This window comes from Ctenopharyngodon idella, chromosome 10 (genome assembly GCF_019924925.1).
Source record: "Ctenopharyngodon idella isolate HZGC_01 chromosome 10, HZGC01, whole genome shotgun sequence".
Classification (NCBI taxonomy): domain Eukaryota; kingdom Metazoa; phylum Chordata; class Actinopteri; order Cypriniformes; family Xenocyprididae; genus Ctenopharyngodon; species Ctenopharyngodon idella.
The window spans coordinates 48,506,607-48,520,688 of NC_067229.1; the positions used below are offsets into that span (position 1 = coordinate 48,506,607).

The 14,082-nt window shown below is 37.9% G+C and overlaps 1 protein-coding gene across 4 annotated transcripts in view; it reads right to left on the bottom strand.

Annotated features, from left to right (window-relative positions):
- LOC127520485 (cAMP-specific 3',5'-cyclic phosphodiesterase 4D) overlaps positions 1-14,082 on the bottom strand; it is a 210,458-nt gene that overhangs the window by 169,919 nt on the left and 26,457 nt on the right. For 2 of the 4 annotated variants that reach the window (XM_051908624.1, XM_051908621.1), the window contains exon 2: positions 11,777-12,015. In XM_051908624.1, coding sequence (XP_051764584.1) covers positions 11,777-12,015 — 239 coding nt within the window. Of the gene's footprint in view, positions 1-3,829; positions 3,997-11,776; positions 12,016-14,082 lie in introns of those variants that run through there. The other 2 variants (XM_051908630.1, XM_051908626.1) reach the window with 1 other exon arrangement.

The following is a 14,082-nucleotide window of genomic DNA, read 5'->3' on the forward strand; positions in this document are numbered from 1 at the left end:
ATGAATATTAATCACGTTCGCTCAAACTGATTTGCTGAAATCAAATCAAGGACGGTAATAGATGAGCGCCAGCCAATGATATTGCCGTTTTGCGCATTAGTCCCGCCCATTACCAGGGAAACCAGCATCTCTTCTGCTTGTTCTTAAAAGCTGAATAATTCCAAATTAACTCCGTTATTTTGACAGACAAAAAATAACAAAGAATATCATTTACAGGTGGAGGAAAACAATGGTATAATTTTACCCTAAGGACCAATTGTGTACCTTTAAAAGGTACAGTTCTATGTTTTGTTCCCCAGGGAACAAAATTGTGAGAGTGTTTGCGTGCGTGTGAGAAACACAGCGCTCTCAGCAAAGCAACAGCGAGTCGTGCGCCTTTACACTATAGTTTGCGGTACGTCAAATACAGGTATGCTGCGCATCCATTGAGCTGAATTGAAACAGTACAGATCGCTTGATGGAGAGCAAAACTCTCAAGTGCTCAGTCAGAGTGTTCAGAGAGTGAAAATATATCTATGATAAACTTATACTTCGCCTCTGACACACACACGCGAGTAAAATCTAAGAATTTATTAGCCAATGGCTAATGATAGACATTATTTAGTCACACAGAGTGAAGATTTAGTCGCATATGCAAGTGATTTACTCGCATTGTAGAGGGTTGTGAAATCTGAGAACATTCTGTCCCTCCATTGACAGGCTATGCAACTACCAATTTTCAAGCCCTAGAAAGGTAGTAAAGACATCATTAAAGTAATCCATGTGACTCCAGTGGTTTAAAGGTGCACTATGTAGTTTTTCCATCTGCTTAGGGGACGTCTATTCAAAACGAAGGCGTAGCTTGATGACGCCAAGTTTGAGCCCGGAATCTTGGGACATGTGGTCTTTACCTCACAGCCAGTGGAAATAAATCGGGATAGGACTCGGGAAGAAATCATGTTCATGGATGCGATTATTAACGTTACTGTAGTATGAAGCAGAGCAGGACCGAGTGTTGTGGGAGCTGAACGAGGCCGCTGGAGCGATTGCGCAACACACGCCTCACAAGCAGCGGGACTTTTATTATGCCACAGTCGCCGGCGCTGCTTCCGCTTTTCCGGTCATGAGTATGAGGTAACACAGCTCTGTTTATCATATTAGATACATTTGAGAGTGTTGAAAATGATGTTATAACGTTACTCTGTGCGTTCGCTCGGCGGCTGCTGTGAGACACTGTTACACACTGCAGATTTTCGAATATCATATTAAATGCTGGATGGCTTGTGTTGATAAATGGCATGCAATTAATTTTAAAACGTATTGTATGATGGAGAAAATGCTGTATTACTGTTACTAAAAATAAAGCTGCATCTGATTATGCTATGTTAGATACTTTACAAAATAGTGTTTTTCTCTGAGGCATGGTAAAACATGGTACTCGCAAAAAAATCAAGAAAATTAGATTTAAACAATAAGACTAAACGTGTTGAGCTATATAACAATAGTTTTCTGTCTATAAATGTAACCAAACAGTTGTTCCCTTGTCTATTAAAACATGTAATATATTAAAGCATCTTTGTTGTTTCCATGGTTTCTACAAAATAAAACGGAAAACGAGGATAACGCAGGTATGATGCAATTGACAGGGCGACTCCTCACACGTCCCGGAGCCTTGGTTAAAATCGCAATTTTCTCACGATTTACAAATAGTTAGAAACATTTGTTATATTGTAAGTACTCAAGTGAACAAAATATATAACACTGGCATAGTGGTTTTTGGATATTTTACTGCAAAAATTTTACATATTGCACCTTTAACCTCAGTTTTATGAAGCAACACGAGTGCTTTGTGCAAAAAAAAAAAATAATAATAATAATAATTTACCACTTTATTTACAAAATATTAATCTCCAACACGCGTTCACTGGAGCACCACGTCGCATGCATGTTGTGTTGACGCGAAATCAGACGTTATTGTGTGAATGAGCACTGAAGGTTAATATTTTGTAAATAAAGTGGTAAATTATGTTTTTTTTTTTCATGTCACTTCATAAAATTGAGGTTAAACCACTGGAGTCACAAGGATTACTTTAATGATGATTTTACTAATCTTTCTGAGACTTGAAAGTGGTAGTTGCGTAGCCTGTCAATGGAAGAACAGAAAGCTCTCAGATGTCATTAAAAATATCTTCATTTGTGTTCAGAAGATGAACGAAGGGGGTTTGTAACAACATGAGGGTGAGTAATTAATGACAGAATTTTCATTTTTGGGTGAACTGTCCCTTTAAGGGGAACATTAGCAGAACGTTCTTAAACATTTTTGTTAGCTGGGTATCTGTCTGTCTATCTATATATCCTGCTGGATTAGCCCAACTCCTAACAATGAGCTCTCTGCACTCAGGGAATGAAACCCAACGCTGGCATCCTTATATACTCCTTATAAGCAATATACTGGGAGATGAGGGCAGCCCGCCCAGAAAGCCCACAGGACAAAGTGTTCTCTGTATTTAAGAGTAAAAATCCACCACTGCTCGACCCCCACTGTGTTCATCAAGATATGTTCAGTTTGAAATGAACTCCAGAGACAAAAACATCTCGAGTCAGCAAAACCGTGTAATCAGTGACAGAAAATCAAGAAATGGCAACTGAGTAGGCAGTTAACACATGCCGTGCTCTGGCACATTACGGTTTTTCTTCGTCCATGTATGGGAATGAGAGGACGTGGTTAGAGGTTAGGTGAGAAAGACACTTTGGCACATTAATTATGTCTGTAAGTGGAGAGGTTTGTCCTCCTGAGGACAATTCAAGGTGGAACAACAACTATGATTTACGATCAGCAAAACAGAACGGTGCCACACAGCAAAACTCTGAGACTGTCAATGACGACTGGCATCAGCGTAATATACATTTCCCTATTGATTGTTGTAGTCTAATAGATTACACCATTTAGACTGCCAAATAACTTTAAATAGAATGCCTAAAGTAATAGTAATGGTTACTAATATTAATCATATATTTATAAATGCATATAATGTTTTTATTGTTGTAGTTTAATGATCTTTTTAGCTAATATTGTTAGAAATAAAGCCATTAATAATATAACAAATAGTAAAACCATTAATCTTTTGAGAGTGTTACCAAAAAAAAACTCTGTATTTGGTCGTAAAAATAACAATATCAGTCAAACTCTAGTAAACAACCACATACGAATTGATAAATGCGTAAACATATTCGCCACAAGCGTTAGATAATTCTACCTGAAAGCACGTGTGAATTTACGCTGGTTCCGCCCAAGCAATATTCATAATGTATAATTAGACAGGTTATCCATATACATCTGATTATACTGACGTACGCCCCTATATTCCACACACACTTTATTGCATTCCAGCATTATAATGCATAAATAGAAATAAAATAAATAAATAGACCGAAGGACGAGTAAGCAGCGATTAAAAAGGATACGTTTTTAAATATTTGCGGAATTGAAAAATCGCTGAGAGAAATAGAGGAACTTTAAAATAAATAAATAAACACATAAAATCAAAAACAATATGCCTAATAAATGGCTGTTATTTTCTATTAGAGATTAAATATTTTAAATTTGTACTCTAATTAGTATACCAATAATGAAACGATTATGTATCAAAACAATACCCGGCGCGAGGAGTCTCGTGCATAACAAAGAAACTAACGTACACGCGCTTTAAGTCACAATCACTTTCATTGAAGTCCTTTGACTTTCAAGTTCATTCTAAGGCAAAAAAAGACCCATTTATACCGGAGATGAACTGACCTGCACAAAGAAAGTGCACTTCACACACCCATCTATCCCTCATAATGATCTTACCGTCTAAATCCCTGAAAAGACGACGGCCACGACATCCGTGATTTCTTCAGACCCGGTCGGTGACCCGTATCCACCGCGTAGGTTCGGTCCATTTTCCCCGGTGCTTTCAGGTAAGCTTTGTGTCGATGTGTGTGAGAATATCCCGCTGTCTCCCCCTCTCGCTCGCTGTCTCTCCACTCACTGATGTGTACTGAGACTTTCTGCGCTAGAGACGGTGAGGCGGGCGGCTGCTGCCTCCGCAAATGTTCAGGAGGAGCGCGCGCATCATCTCCACACTGATGCTGCCGGTCACTTTCCCGCTCAGCAGGAGCGACCGTTATTTTAAACTGTCACTGACTCTGGCTGAGGAAAAGCGCCTCAGGTTAAGACGCCTCTAATATTCAGTACGTCACCTTCATAATAAGGTGAAGAACCTTAATAAGTGAGTTAATAATCACACGAAGCACATCTTATCGTGCAAAAATACGTGTGCTACCAACATATGTGATGTGAAAAAACACAAACTGACAGGAGGACAAATGATATCGAGTACTATATCGAAGCAAAGAAATGACTACAACGATGATCCTATACTTTGTTAATTTAAGAAACGTTTTTTAGCAATAAAAATAGCAGGAAACATAGTTTAAAAGACCCCTTTGTAGCTTTTAATCTGCCTATTAGCATTGAGTCGTCTATATCCTATTGTAGGGCTATACTCCTAAAAGTTATATACAATATATACAAAAACATTTTTGTTGCAATTAGCTATCAAAACTTAACACTTCAGTATAGGTAACACATATTCCTACTTTTGCCTCAATTAACTTCTAATTTACTGATTATTAATAGTTAGTAAGGTTTTGTAGTGTTTAAATTTAGGTATTGGGTAGGATTAAGGAATGTAGAATAAGGTCATGCAGAATAAGGCATTAATATGTGTTTTATAAGTACTAATAAACAATCAATATACTAGTAATATGCAAGCTAATAAGCAACTAGTTAAAAGTGAGAATTGAACCCTAACACAAAGTGTTACCAACTTAATATTTTGCGTTAGAATGACTTTCATTGATTTGATTTGAGATAACTCAAACATTCAAGTTGTCACTTAATACAGCGTCACATTTCAAGTTGACTAAACTTAAAAGGCAACATTTACTTATGTTGCCTTTAAGTTTAACTTAAGTTAAACAACTTTTTCTCTTTTTTTTTTAACAATGTACACATTACAAATTTCAAACCAGAAATATTTATGACTCATCTTCACTTATGGGCAAATGGAGGTTTTTTTGTCCAATTAAATGGTTTCTAAAATGAGAACATCTCTTAAGCAGGGATGGCGTAAATTTGTAGGCCAAACTGGAAGTCAGCATCACACTGGTTCCCTCAACAAAAACCCAACAGGATTTTTCCATAGGCTTTTAGATTTTTTGCAACAAAAAAAAACAAGCTCTGCGATCAACAAAGGTTTATGATACTTACACATTTTGTCCATCAAGATCATTTTCACAAATTATCACAACTTTTATGAATTTTAAAGCCTAAATACAATCGCCAGAAGTAAAAAGCTTAAGGTAGGCTATAAACGAACTACACCGCGGTCCCACGACTTCAACGTCATTAGCTAAGCTTCCGACAGCTCTTTCAGTTTTTATCTTAAAAACATTTTCCATTAAAGTTTGAGTTAGAATCATTTATAAGAGCACGATTATAAGCACAATGAGGCTGTATGACGTTTAATGTCCCCGACTGCCTCTGTAGTCCCATTTAGCCACTTGTTAGCAGCAGCCTTTTTCAAGATACGTAACAGCTTTTAAAAAATCATGAATGGGGTAATACTGATGTATTTTATTTTGTAAAATAAAACGTCAAAGTGTCTTGAGCTTGTGTTCACCACAGACCTTATTTCAGCAATTTTAACCAAAAAACCCATTCCAAAAAACCCACTGACTTCGGGACGATGGAACCAGAAGTGCTAAAATGCTAACTCGTTTCAGGGTTATATAATCCCAACTTACTTTTCAATAAGATATATTGTCAAAACAAGAAAAGGAGACTGTAATTTCATGGCACAGTTAACTAACATTTTCCACTAACTTTGTGGGTGGGCTCTTGAGACCAAATTTTCCTATGCAAATTAAAGTTTACTGTAGGCTGACTGATTTTCATAAGTTGATAAGTTCCATGATTGAACTGAATAATGAATATAAGTCTGGCAGAGCAAATCAAAGCACCCATTGGTTTAACGTTTGTGTGCGGTTTGTGCTCTGTGAGCTTGGGAAGATAGAATATGGAAATTATTTTTTGCAGTTATAAATCTGCATATGCGAGTCAGACAAGTAAATCTATCGGGGGAAATAAAACAGACCACATTAAATGTGATGACACTGGTTGTGTGGATGGTTGTCAATGATATTGTTTTGCTTTTTGGGCAAGTGATGCATCAATTTAAAGATTCATGAACTGAACACGACCAAGACAAAGGGAAGACGACTGCAACCTATACTCAAAACCGAGATGTGTCAGGGTGACCTATTCAGTCAACAGCCAACTAGCGAGTTAGTGAGGTCAGGTGTAAGTTGAACATGATGACCCTAAAACAGCCTAAATATACATGGATTTTTTAAAGGGATAGTTCACCCAACCATACCCGCGGTATCAAGGTCCCGCCCACACTCCCATAGAGTCAATCGCAACACACGCCCCTGAACCTTTTTTAAGAAGCCTGACTGCTCCAATTTTGATGTCTGGTGATTACAGTACAACAAAAGGCTTGTTAAAATAAGGTAAATACAACTACTAACCGAGTTATATTTAAAAGATCCCGAAAAAGAGAAGCTGTCAATCTCAGCTGTCAATCATGACGTCACTAACTAAAACCAAACTTATTTAAAAAACGAATACTTGAACTTACACCAGCGTGATAAAAACTACATAAAATGACAGAAACCAAAAAAGTGTTTTGAATTTATTTGAAACGTCCAGTTTCATTCTAAAAGTTGTAACTTCTTCCTGAGTCTCTCCATCAGTGTCGACTCCGGTTTGAACAATGTAAGGCTGAACACCGTTACTGACAATCCTCATTTTGGCTGCGTGAGATTCTCCAGCTTCGTTGTTGTTGAGCGACCGAAGCGTGAGCTGTTAAAGCTCCGCCCTCTTCTGGAAAGGGGGCGGGAGCAGCAGCTCATTTGCATTTAAAGGGACACACACAAAAACGGCTCAACCCCAAATAGGGGCAAATTTGACAAGCTATAATAAATGATCTGTGGGGTATTTTGAGCTGAAACTTCAGACACATTCTGGGGACACCAGAGACTTATATTACATCTTGTAAAAGGGGCATTATAGGTCCCCTTTAAGATTTAAGAATATGTCCCCATTTAAGAATTTACGTTGTAGAGCAAAACGTCCAAGTATCGTCAAATCATGTTTACCACGGACCTCATTTTACACATACATCGAAAAAAAAACATTATAAAAACCCATAGGTAAATCTCGAAGGAACCACTGGTGAATTAGTCTTCCAGGTTTTAACGTCACGCCTGCAGCACTCTATACTGAAACACAAGCATGTGAATAATCTGTGTAATTGGAGAATGTGCAAATGCAGAGCCGCAACGCAAAGGATAAAATTGCAAAAATCTGTTTTTTATGCTTTACATGGAGCGTGACGCATGATCTATTTATTACATGCCAAAGCATGCACAAACTTCTAAACGAATCCCAGATGTATTCACATATCAAGGGGCAGAATATGACTCACCAGACACATAAAAATTGTATTCCAGTCCACGGCTGATTCAGGCTGCTGATATGATGCCACTCAAGCACAGCATGGCCTCAGCAAGAGACGAATTCCTATTTTCATACGTCTGTAAAACCTTTTCAGAATTTGGATATGCCTGGCTGTATCTTCAGAGCCCCCCAAATCAGTTAAGGTCAGACATAATGAAAGGTGTTTAGGAGTGTTCATGCTTCTGTAATACTTTTCTGACATGAAAGTGCACAGTTCAGCAGTATTAGTGTTGAAGTTGATTTAAACAATCATGGTGTCACTAACAGGGTGGCCAATGGGCCGTTCAAATCGACCTTCTCAGAGCCAGCAAAACGTGTAACCATGTTGAATTATAAATGAACCATGCTTGGGGCCAAACTAGACAATATATGCAGGAAACTTCTTTAGAAAGCAGCACAAATCTCCTCTGGAGTTTGTGTAGGTCAGAAAATCTGTAATGCAATCATAAGAAAGTGCGTCAGGTATTCTATTAATTTCACTTTACAGGGCGAATGACTTGTGATCAATGTGACATTTAAACTGGATGTCTGTGATTCAGAACCTGACAGGAAATTACTCTCTCAACAATGTGAATAGTTCTGACGGTGTTTTCTCTGTGGGAGAACGTAAAAGAAGACCTTTTTTAAAAAAAAAAAACAGAAATCTGTCCTTGGTTCTAAGCGGCACTTCCATCTTTTCTCATAACCTTGTAAACTATTAGACGTTAATGGAAGGAGATTGCACCCAGTCTATAAGGTTTGATTGAATCCTGCCACACTAAAACACTACATCAGTGCACGACTAGTTTGGCCTAAAAATAAAATGCAGCTCCAAGATGACGCAGCTTTTCAATGAATAGCTACGGGAGGAAATTGATTGTGAATGGTGGGGTGCCTCTGATTTCTCTCTGTTATAGAATAAGGCCATATTTGACACATGCATGCTAATGAAGAACGCCGGTTATTTGTAAGAAATACTCAACCCATGGAGAATCTTTAAAAATGCAAGAACTTTCACTACAAACATGAAGTCACCACAGCTAATGAAATATTCATGATGCTGATGCGATATTGGCCTAAATAAGACTCCGTACAGTAGACATCTAAACCCTAAACAACCCTGTCTAAACATGCCAAGCATCACAGCTGAAATGCAACCCTACATATAAACTAAATATTTACAGGAATAATGGATCGAGATAAATACAGTTCCTGAATGTTATTTAAATATACAATTTAACATATTTCATGATTAATTATGTCACACTTCAAAAGAAAATTGAATTTACCATTATGTGACACAAACCTGAAATGCATGGCTTTTCAACACCACTTCTGTTTACAAATTTGTTCTTATTATTAAAAAACTGATATTGTGTTTTTCTGTGATCTATATTGCGATATGAAAACAATTTCACTGGATGATTTGAATAGCTCTTTTTGTAAAGAGTGAATCATTCTAAGATGACTGGGGTGATTTTGTAGGTAGTGCATCTGCATAGAAAATAAATAATAAACAAATTACAAGCATACATAAATACAATAGAACAAAGATACAAATGAAATAAATAATGCTTTGTGTTTTTCAGGTAAATCTAACTGTATTCAGGTACAGACATTGAATAATCAAATGTAAAATAACACTGCATAGTCTTCCCTTTATAAATTAGATATAATATAATTATTTAATTAATTCAGTTTATCTTTGTTAAAGCTACAAAAGTGATTTCTCTTTTGTTGTTTGATTAAAGGGCTGGTTGATTATGATTTTACTTTTTTTCAGTTACGACGCTCAAAGTTCAATGCACAGGGAGATATTTTCTTTTACAGAAATCGCTGTTTAAGGACTAAAACAAACGGCTGGTAGGGACTACAACGAGCTTCTTCCCGGGTTGGTGACATCACTAACCCTAAAATTTACATAAACCCCGCCCCCGAGAACACACAACAAAGGGAGTGAGGCCATGTTGGGCTGCTTTAGAGAAGAGGAAGAGTTGTTGTAGTAGAGTGTTGTTGACATGCCGTCATTTTACACTGGACTGCTTCACAAACGAGGGTCAATTCAACACTGGATTTGCACAAAAGATTAACATGACGGCACATGCTAGTGGATGAGTTGAATCAACTTCACAGAAACTACATAAATTTATCCACTAACCATTCAGAAACGTCCTAAAAGTTGTAACTTCTTCCTGAGTCTCTCCATCAGTGTCGACTCCGGTTTGAACAATGTAAGGCTGAACACCGTTACTGACAATCCTCTATGTTTCATGTACAAGTATGAAATTCGGTAGATGCATGTACAAGCCCAATACCTACAAAAAAGTCTCTTGGAGCAAAATCTGAAACCGAACAGAAAGTCTGATATTTTTAATTGACTTTACAAAATTTGTGTAATTTTTGCCATTTCCAAATGCTGTACTTTAACAAACTCCTCCCAGAGCTTTTATCAGATCACATTTGGTCAGTCTAATCTAAAGGCCTTTGCGACGTTACATTACAAAGATCTTGACTTTTCGCTGAAGGGCGTGTCCGTGGCGGCCTGACAAATTTCGATGTTTCGCCAAGAAACAGGAAGTTGTTGTAACTCAGGCATACAATGTCCGATCTGCCCCAAACTTCACATGTTTTATTAGAGTCCTGGCCTGAACACATCTACATGGCAATATTCAGTTACAGTCATAGCGCCACCTGCGGGCAACAGGAAATGGCATGTTTTACACTGTGATTAATTCCTCATCGAGATTTAACCAGATCAACATCATATTTGGTCAGTCTAATCTTAAGACCTTAGCGAGGATAAATATCAAAGGTCTTGAGTTTTCATTGAAGGGCGTGTCCGTGGCGGCCTGACAAAGTCTGATGTTTCGCCATGAAAGAGGAAGCTGTTGTAACTCAGGCATACAATGTCCGATCTGCCCCAAACTTCAAGAGTCCTAAAGACATCTATATGCCGATATTCAGTTAGTCATAGCGCCACCTGCTGGCAATTCATAACATTAAGGTTGAACCACTGTAGTCTCGTTGACTATTTTAACAATGTCTTTACTACGTTAAACAATGTAATTATGTTGCTTTCTATGGGGGATAAAAAAAACTCTCAGATTTCATCAAAAACATCTTAAAAAGATGAACGAAGGTCTTGCGGGTTTGGAACGACATGAGGGTGAGTAATTACTGACAGAAACTTCATTTTTGGGTGAACTAACCCTCTAACATGTGACTATCGTGGATGCTCACATCGCGATATCGATGCTAAAACAATATATAGTTCCAAACTAAGAAGCAGCTACTAAAGCTCACAGTGTAAACTTTACATCTCAATTTAAGCAAGTCTATAAAAACACAGATGCAACCCTACCCTGAATATTGGGCTCTTTTGCCTGTAAGCAACCACCCACAACACCCACAAAGTTCTGCACAGGCAAGCAGCACTCACATTGTGTTCAGTAAAGGTGAAACTCTATTGTGAAATAGTTATCGCCTAACAGTGAGGACTACAAAATGTAAGACGCAAGAACATTCACAGATAAAATGCCATTGTATATTGCTGTGGATACCTTAAGAGAAACTGATCTTAAGCCACAAATTCTCTTTCATCCATCTGCTCGCGGCCCTGGAGAGACACCCTTCAGCTGTGCCTCTTTAAAGAGTCCATCAAAGAAAGAACAGGCTGCATGGATGATAAGTGACAGAAAAACAGCGATAGGGTGACATTGGACAAAATGTCAAAGTGTGTTCTAATCTAGCCCTCCCACCAAAGAACTTCTCGCTCTAAACAAGATTTGAAGAGCTGGTAGTGAAGCCAATCTTTGCCAAAGTCAGACAAAGGAGTCGATTTTATCGCCATGCCCATTTCATTCTTACATTTCTATCACTGGCAATGATGAAACACCACTGCTGAGTGTTTTTACAAAGACTCCCACGATGTTTTCTTCACAAATGACCTTGTGGGTTGAAAAAAAAGTGGTGCACTGAAACGATTTACAAGCAATTATTTTTATGTTATGACGGATGGCCAATATGATTGTTGATACTAAAAAATATATATATAGTTATAGGCAAAAAAACAGCATATTTACATGCTGCTGCAAAAAAAATGCAACACATTATAAATGTGTTAAAGAAATCAGTACTGATATGTCCAGATTATATGCATCCACACAAAAGCCAGAATCAGTTTTTGCTCACCTGCCAGAGTCAGCAGATGTGATGGCGATGAGCGGGGGGATGCGCAGTGCTAGTGTGGTGGGACGGGCGATCGGCTCCATCTCTTTGCTGTTCCAGTCATGTTGCTCAGCTTGCCGGAAGGCCAGCGGGGGCAGCTGCAGGTTTCGACTGGATCGTCTGCGCACTTGGATGAGCTCCATGCCTGGAGCGGCTCCTTCCTCGGCCTCGGCTCCTGGGTTCTCTGGGGACCCATCACACACCTGGCACAACACAAACACAAACTTACCATTTACAAGTGCTCGGTCTTTCACAGAGCTGTGTGGAACAGATCTGGGAAGGTGGTGTTGAGTGCATAGGCCTACAGATGTGTCTTGTTTGAGTTTTATTTTTTTATTTATACAAATGACTAAGGGGCAGGAAACTGCACACACTGTTCCCAGATCATCCAGTTGTCAAAGTGCCAAATCAAAAAGGGAAAATAAAATTAGGCAAGCTACATGCAATGCATCAGTTTGCCCCATGTGTCATTTTCTGACTGAAATGTCTCAGAATGTCTCAAAATGTGCTCTTACTTAAAGGAATAGTTCATCCACAAATAGAAATTATCCCATGATTTACTCACCCTCAATCCATCCTAGGACTTTCTTCTTTCAGACGAACACAATCAGAGATATATTCCTGGCTCTTCCAAGCTTAATAATGGTAGAAAATAGGAGGCGAGATTTTGAAGCCCTAAAAAGTGCATCCATCCATCATATAAACAATCCATATGGCTCCGGGGGTTAATAAAGGCCTTCTTAAGAGAAGCGATGGATTTTTGTAAGAAAAAAATCCATATTTAAAACTTAATTAACTATAATAACTAGCTTCCGGCAGACAGCCGTAGCCCTGACCTGACGCATGATGTAATGACGAACACGGAAGCTCAGAGGATAGAGCAAACAAAACACCGGTCACGAATTAAAGGTCTAAAATGAGAAATTTTAAATAGAAATGTTGGAGGATTTCGATATAAGAGAAGAGGAGCTTGAGTTTGTTGCACAGCCGTATTTGTTTAAACAGCGAGAGGCGTCTAAGCTTACGATACTCCTACATCCTGCGTCATACATCGCGTCATGGGTTACGCATGTGGCGCTAGTCGACTTGCGCAGTATGCGTGTGGTCGTCTGCCGAAAGCTAGTTATTTTAGTTTATAAAGTTTTAAATATGGATATTTTTCTAACAAAAACCCATCGCTTCGCTTCAGAAGGCTTTTATTAATCTTCTGGAGTCGTATGGATTACTTTTATGATGGATGGATGCATTTTTTTGGGCTTCAAAATCTCACCCCCCATTCACTACCATTATAAAGCTGGGAAGAGTCAGAATATTTTTAAATACATCTCTGATTGTATTCGTCTGAAAGAAGATAGTCATATACACATAGGATGGCTTGAGGGTGAGTAAATCATGGGATAATTTTCATTCTTGGGTGAACTATCCCTTTAAGAGACTGTGTGGCAAGGTTTTATCAAATCTTTTCAGATCAAAACATAATACATGAGACCTAAATTCACATTCCCAGAATGAGCTATTATTCTCAATTATTATTCTCATTAGTGAAATACAGTACTTTTTACTAGATAAAAATGTTTTTTTTTATTTAACTAAACAAAAGGCTGTACACCAAATACTATCATGATGCATAAATATTTTTCCAATATAATCCTAAAATAGGCTTCCTTTTCACCAAGCACAATCTGATTTTGGGGTGAAATATGACCTGGATTTGTTCTTGACAAGCTCCATCCTAGTATAAATAGATTTGCAGAAAATGAGTTTGGTGGTTGTAATGGAGGCATGACCCCAAGATGAATTCCCAAATTAAGTAAATTAATTTCCTTAAAGAGTATGTCAAACCTCTTGGGACTCTTGAGGCTATGAGTCTAAATTTAATCAGCCCAGAGATAGTCCTTTCTTGTGTCATTCTGGTAGAAAAATTGTAAAAGAAAAATGGAAAAAACATGCAAAAAAATACAATTATAAATTTAGGTATATTGTCGTATTTTTGCACGGCACGTAAGTGCTTAGTTAGCTTCACAAAGCAGTCATGGTGTCCACAAAATGAATAAAGCAAGCAGAAAAAAAAAACAACTGGACAAGATTGTGTTTTCTGGGCTTATAGTCATTAATTATTAAGATGTCAAATGTTCTGTCATGCCTCATTATTTATGAGACATTTAAAGGGATTGTTCACCCAAAAACTCATGCTCAGGTTGTTCCAAATTGGTATGAATTTCTTTCTTCTGCTGAAAAAGAAGATATTTTGAAGAATGTCGGATACCAAA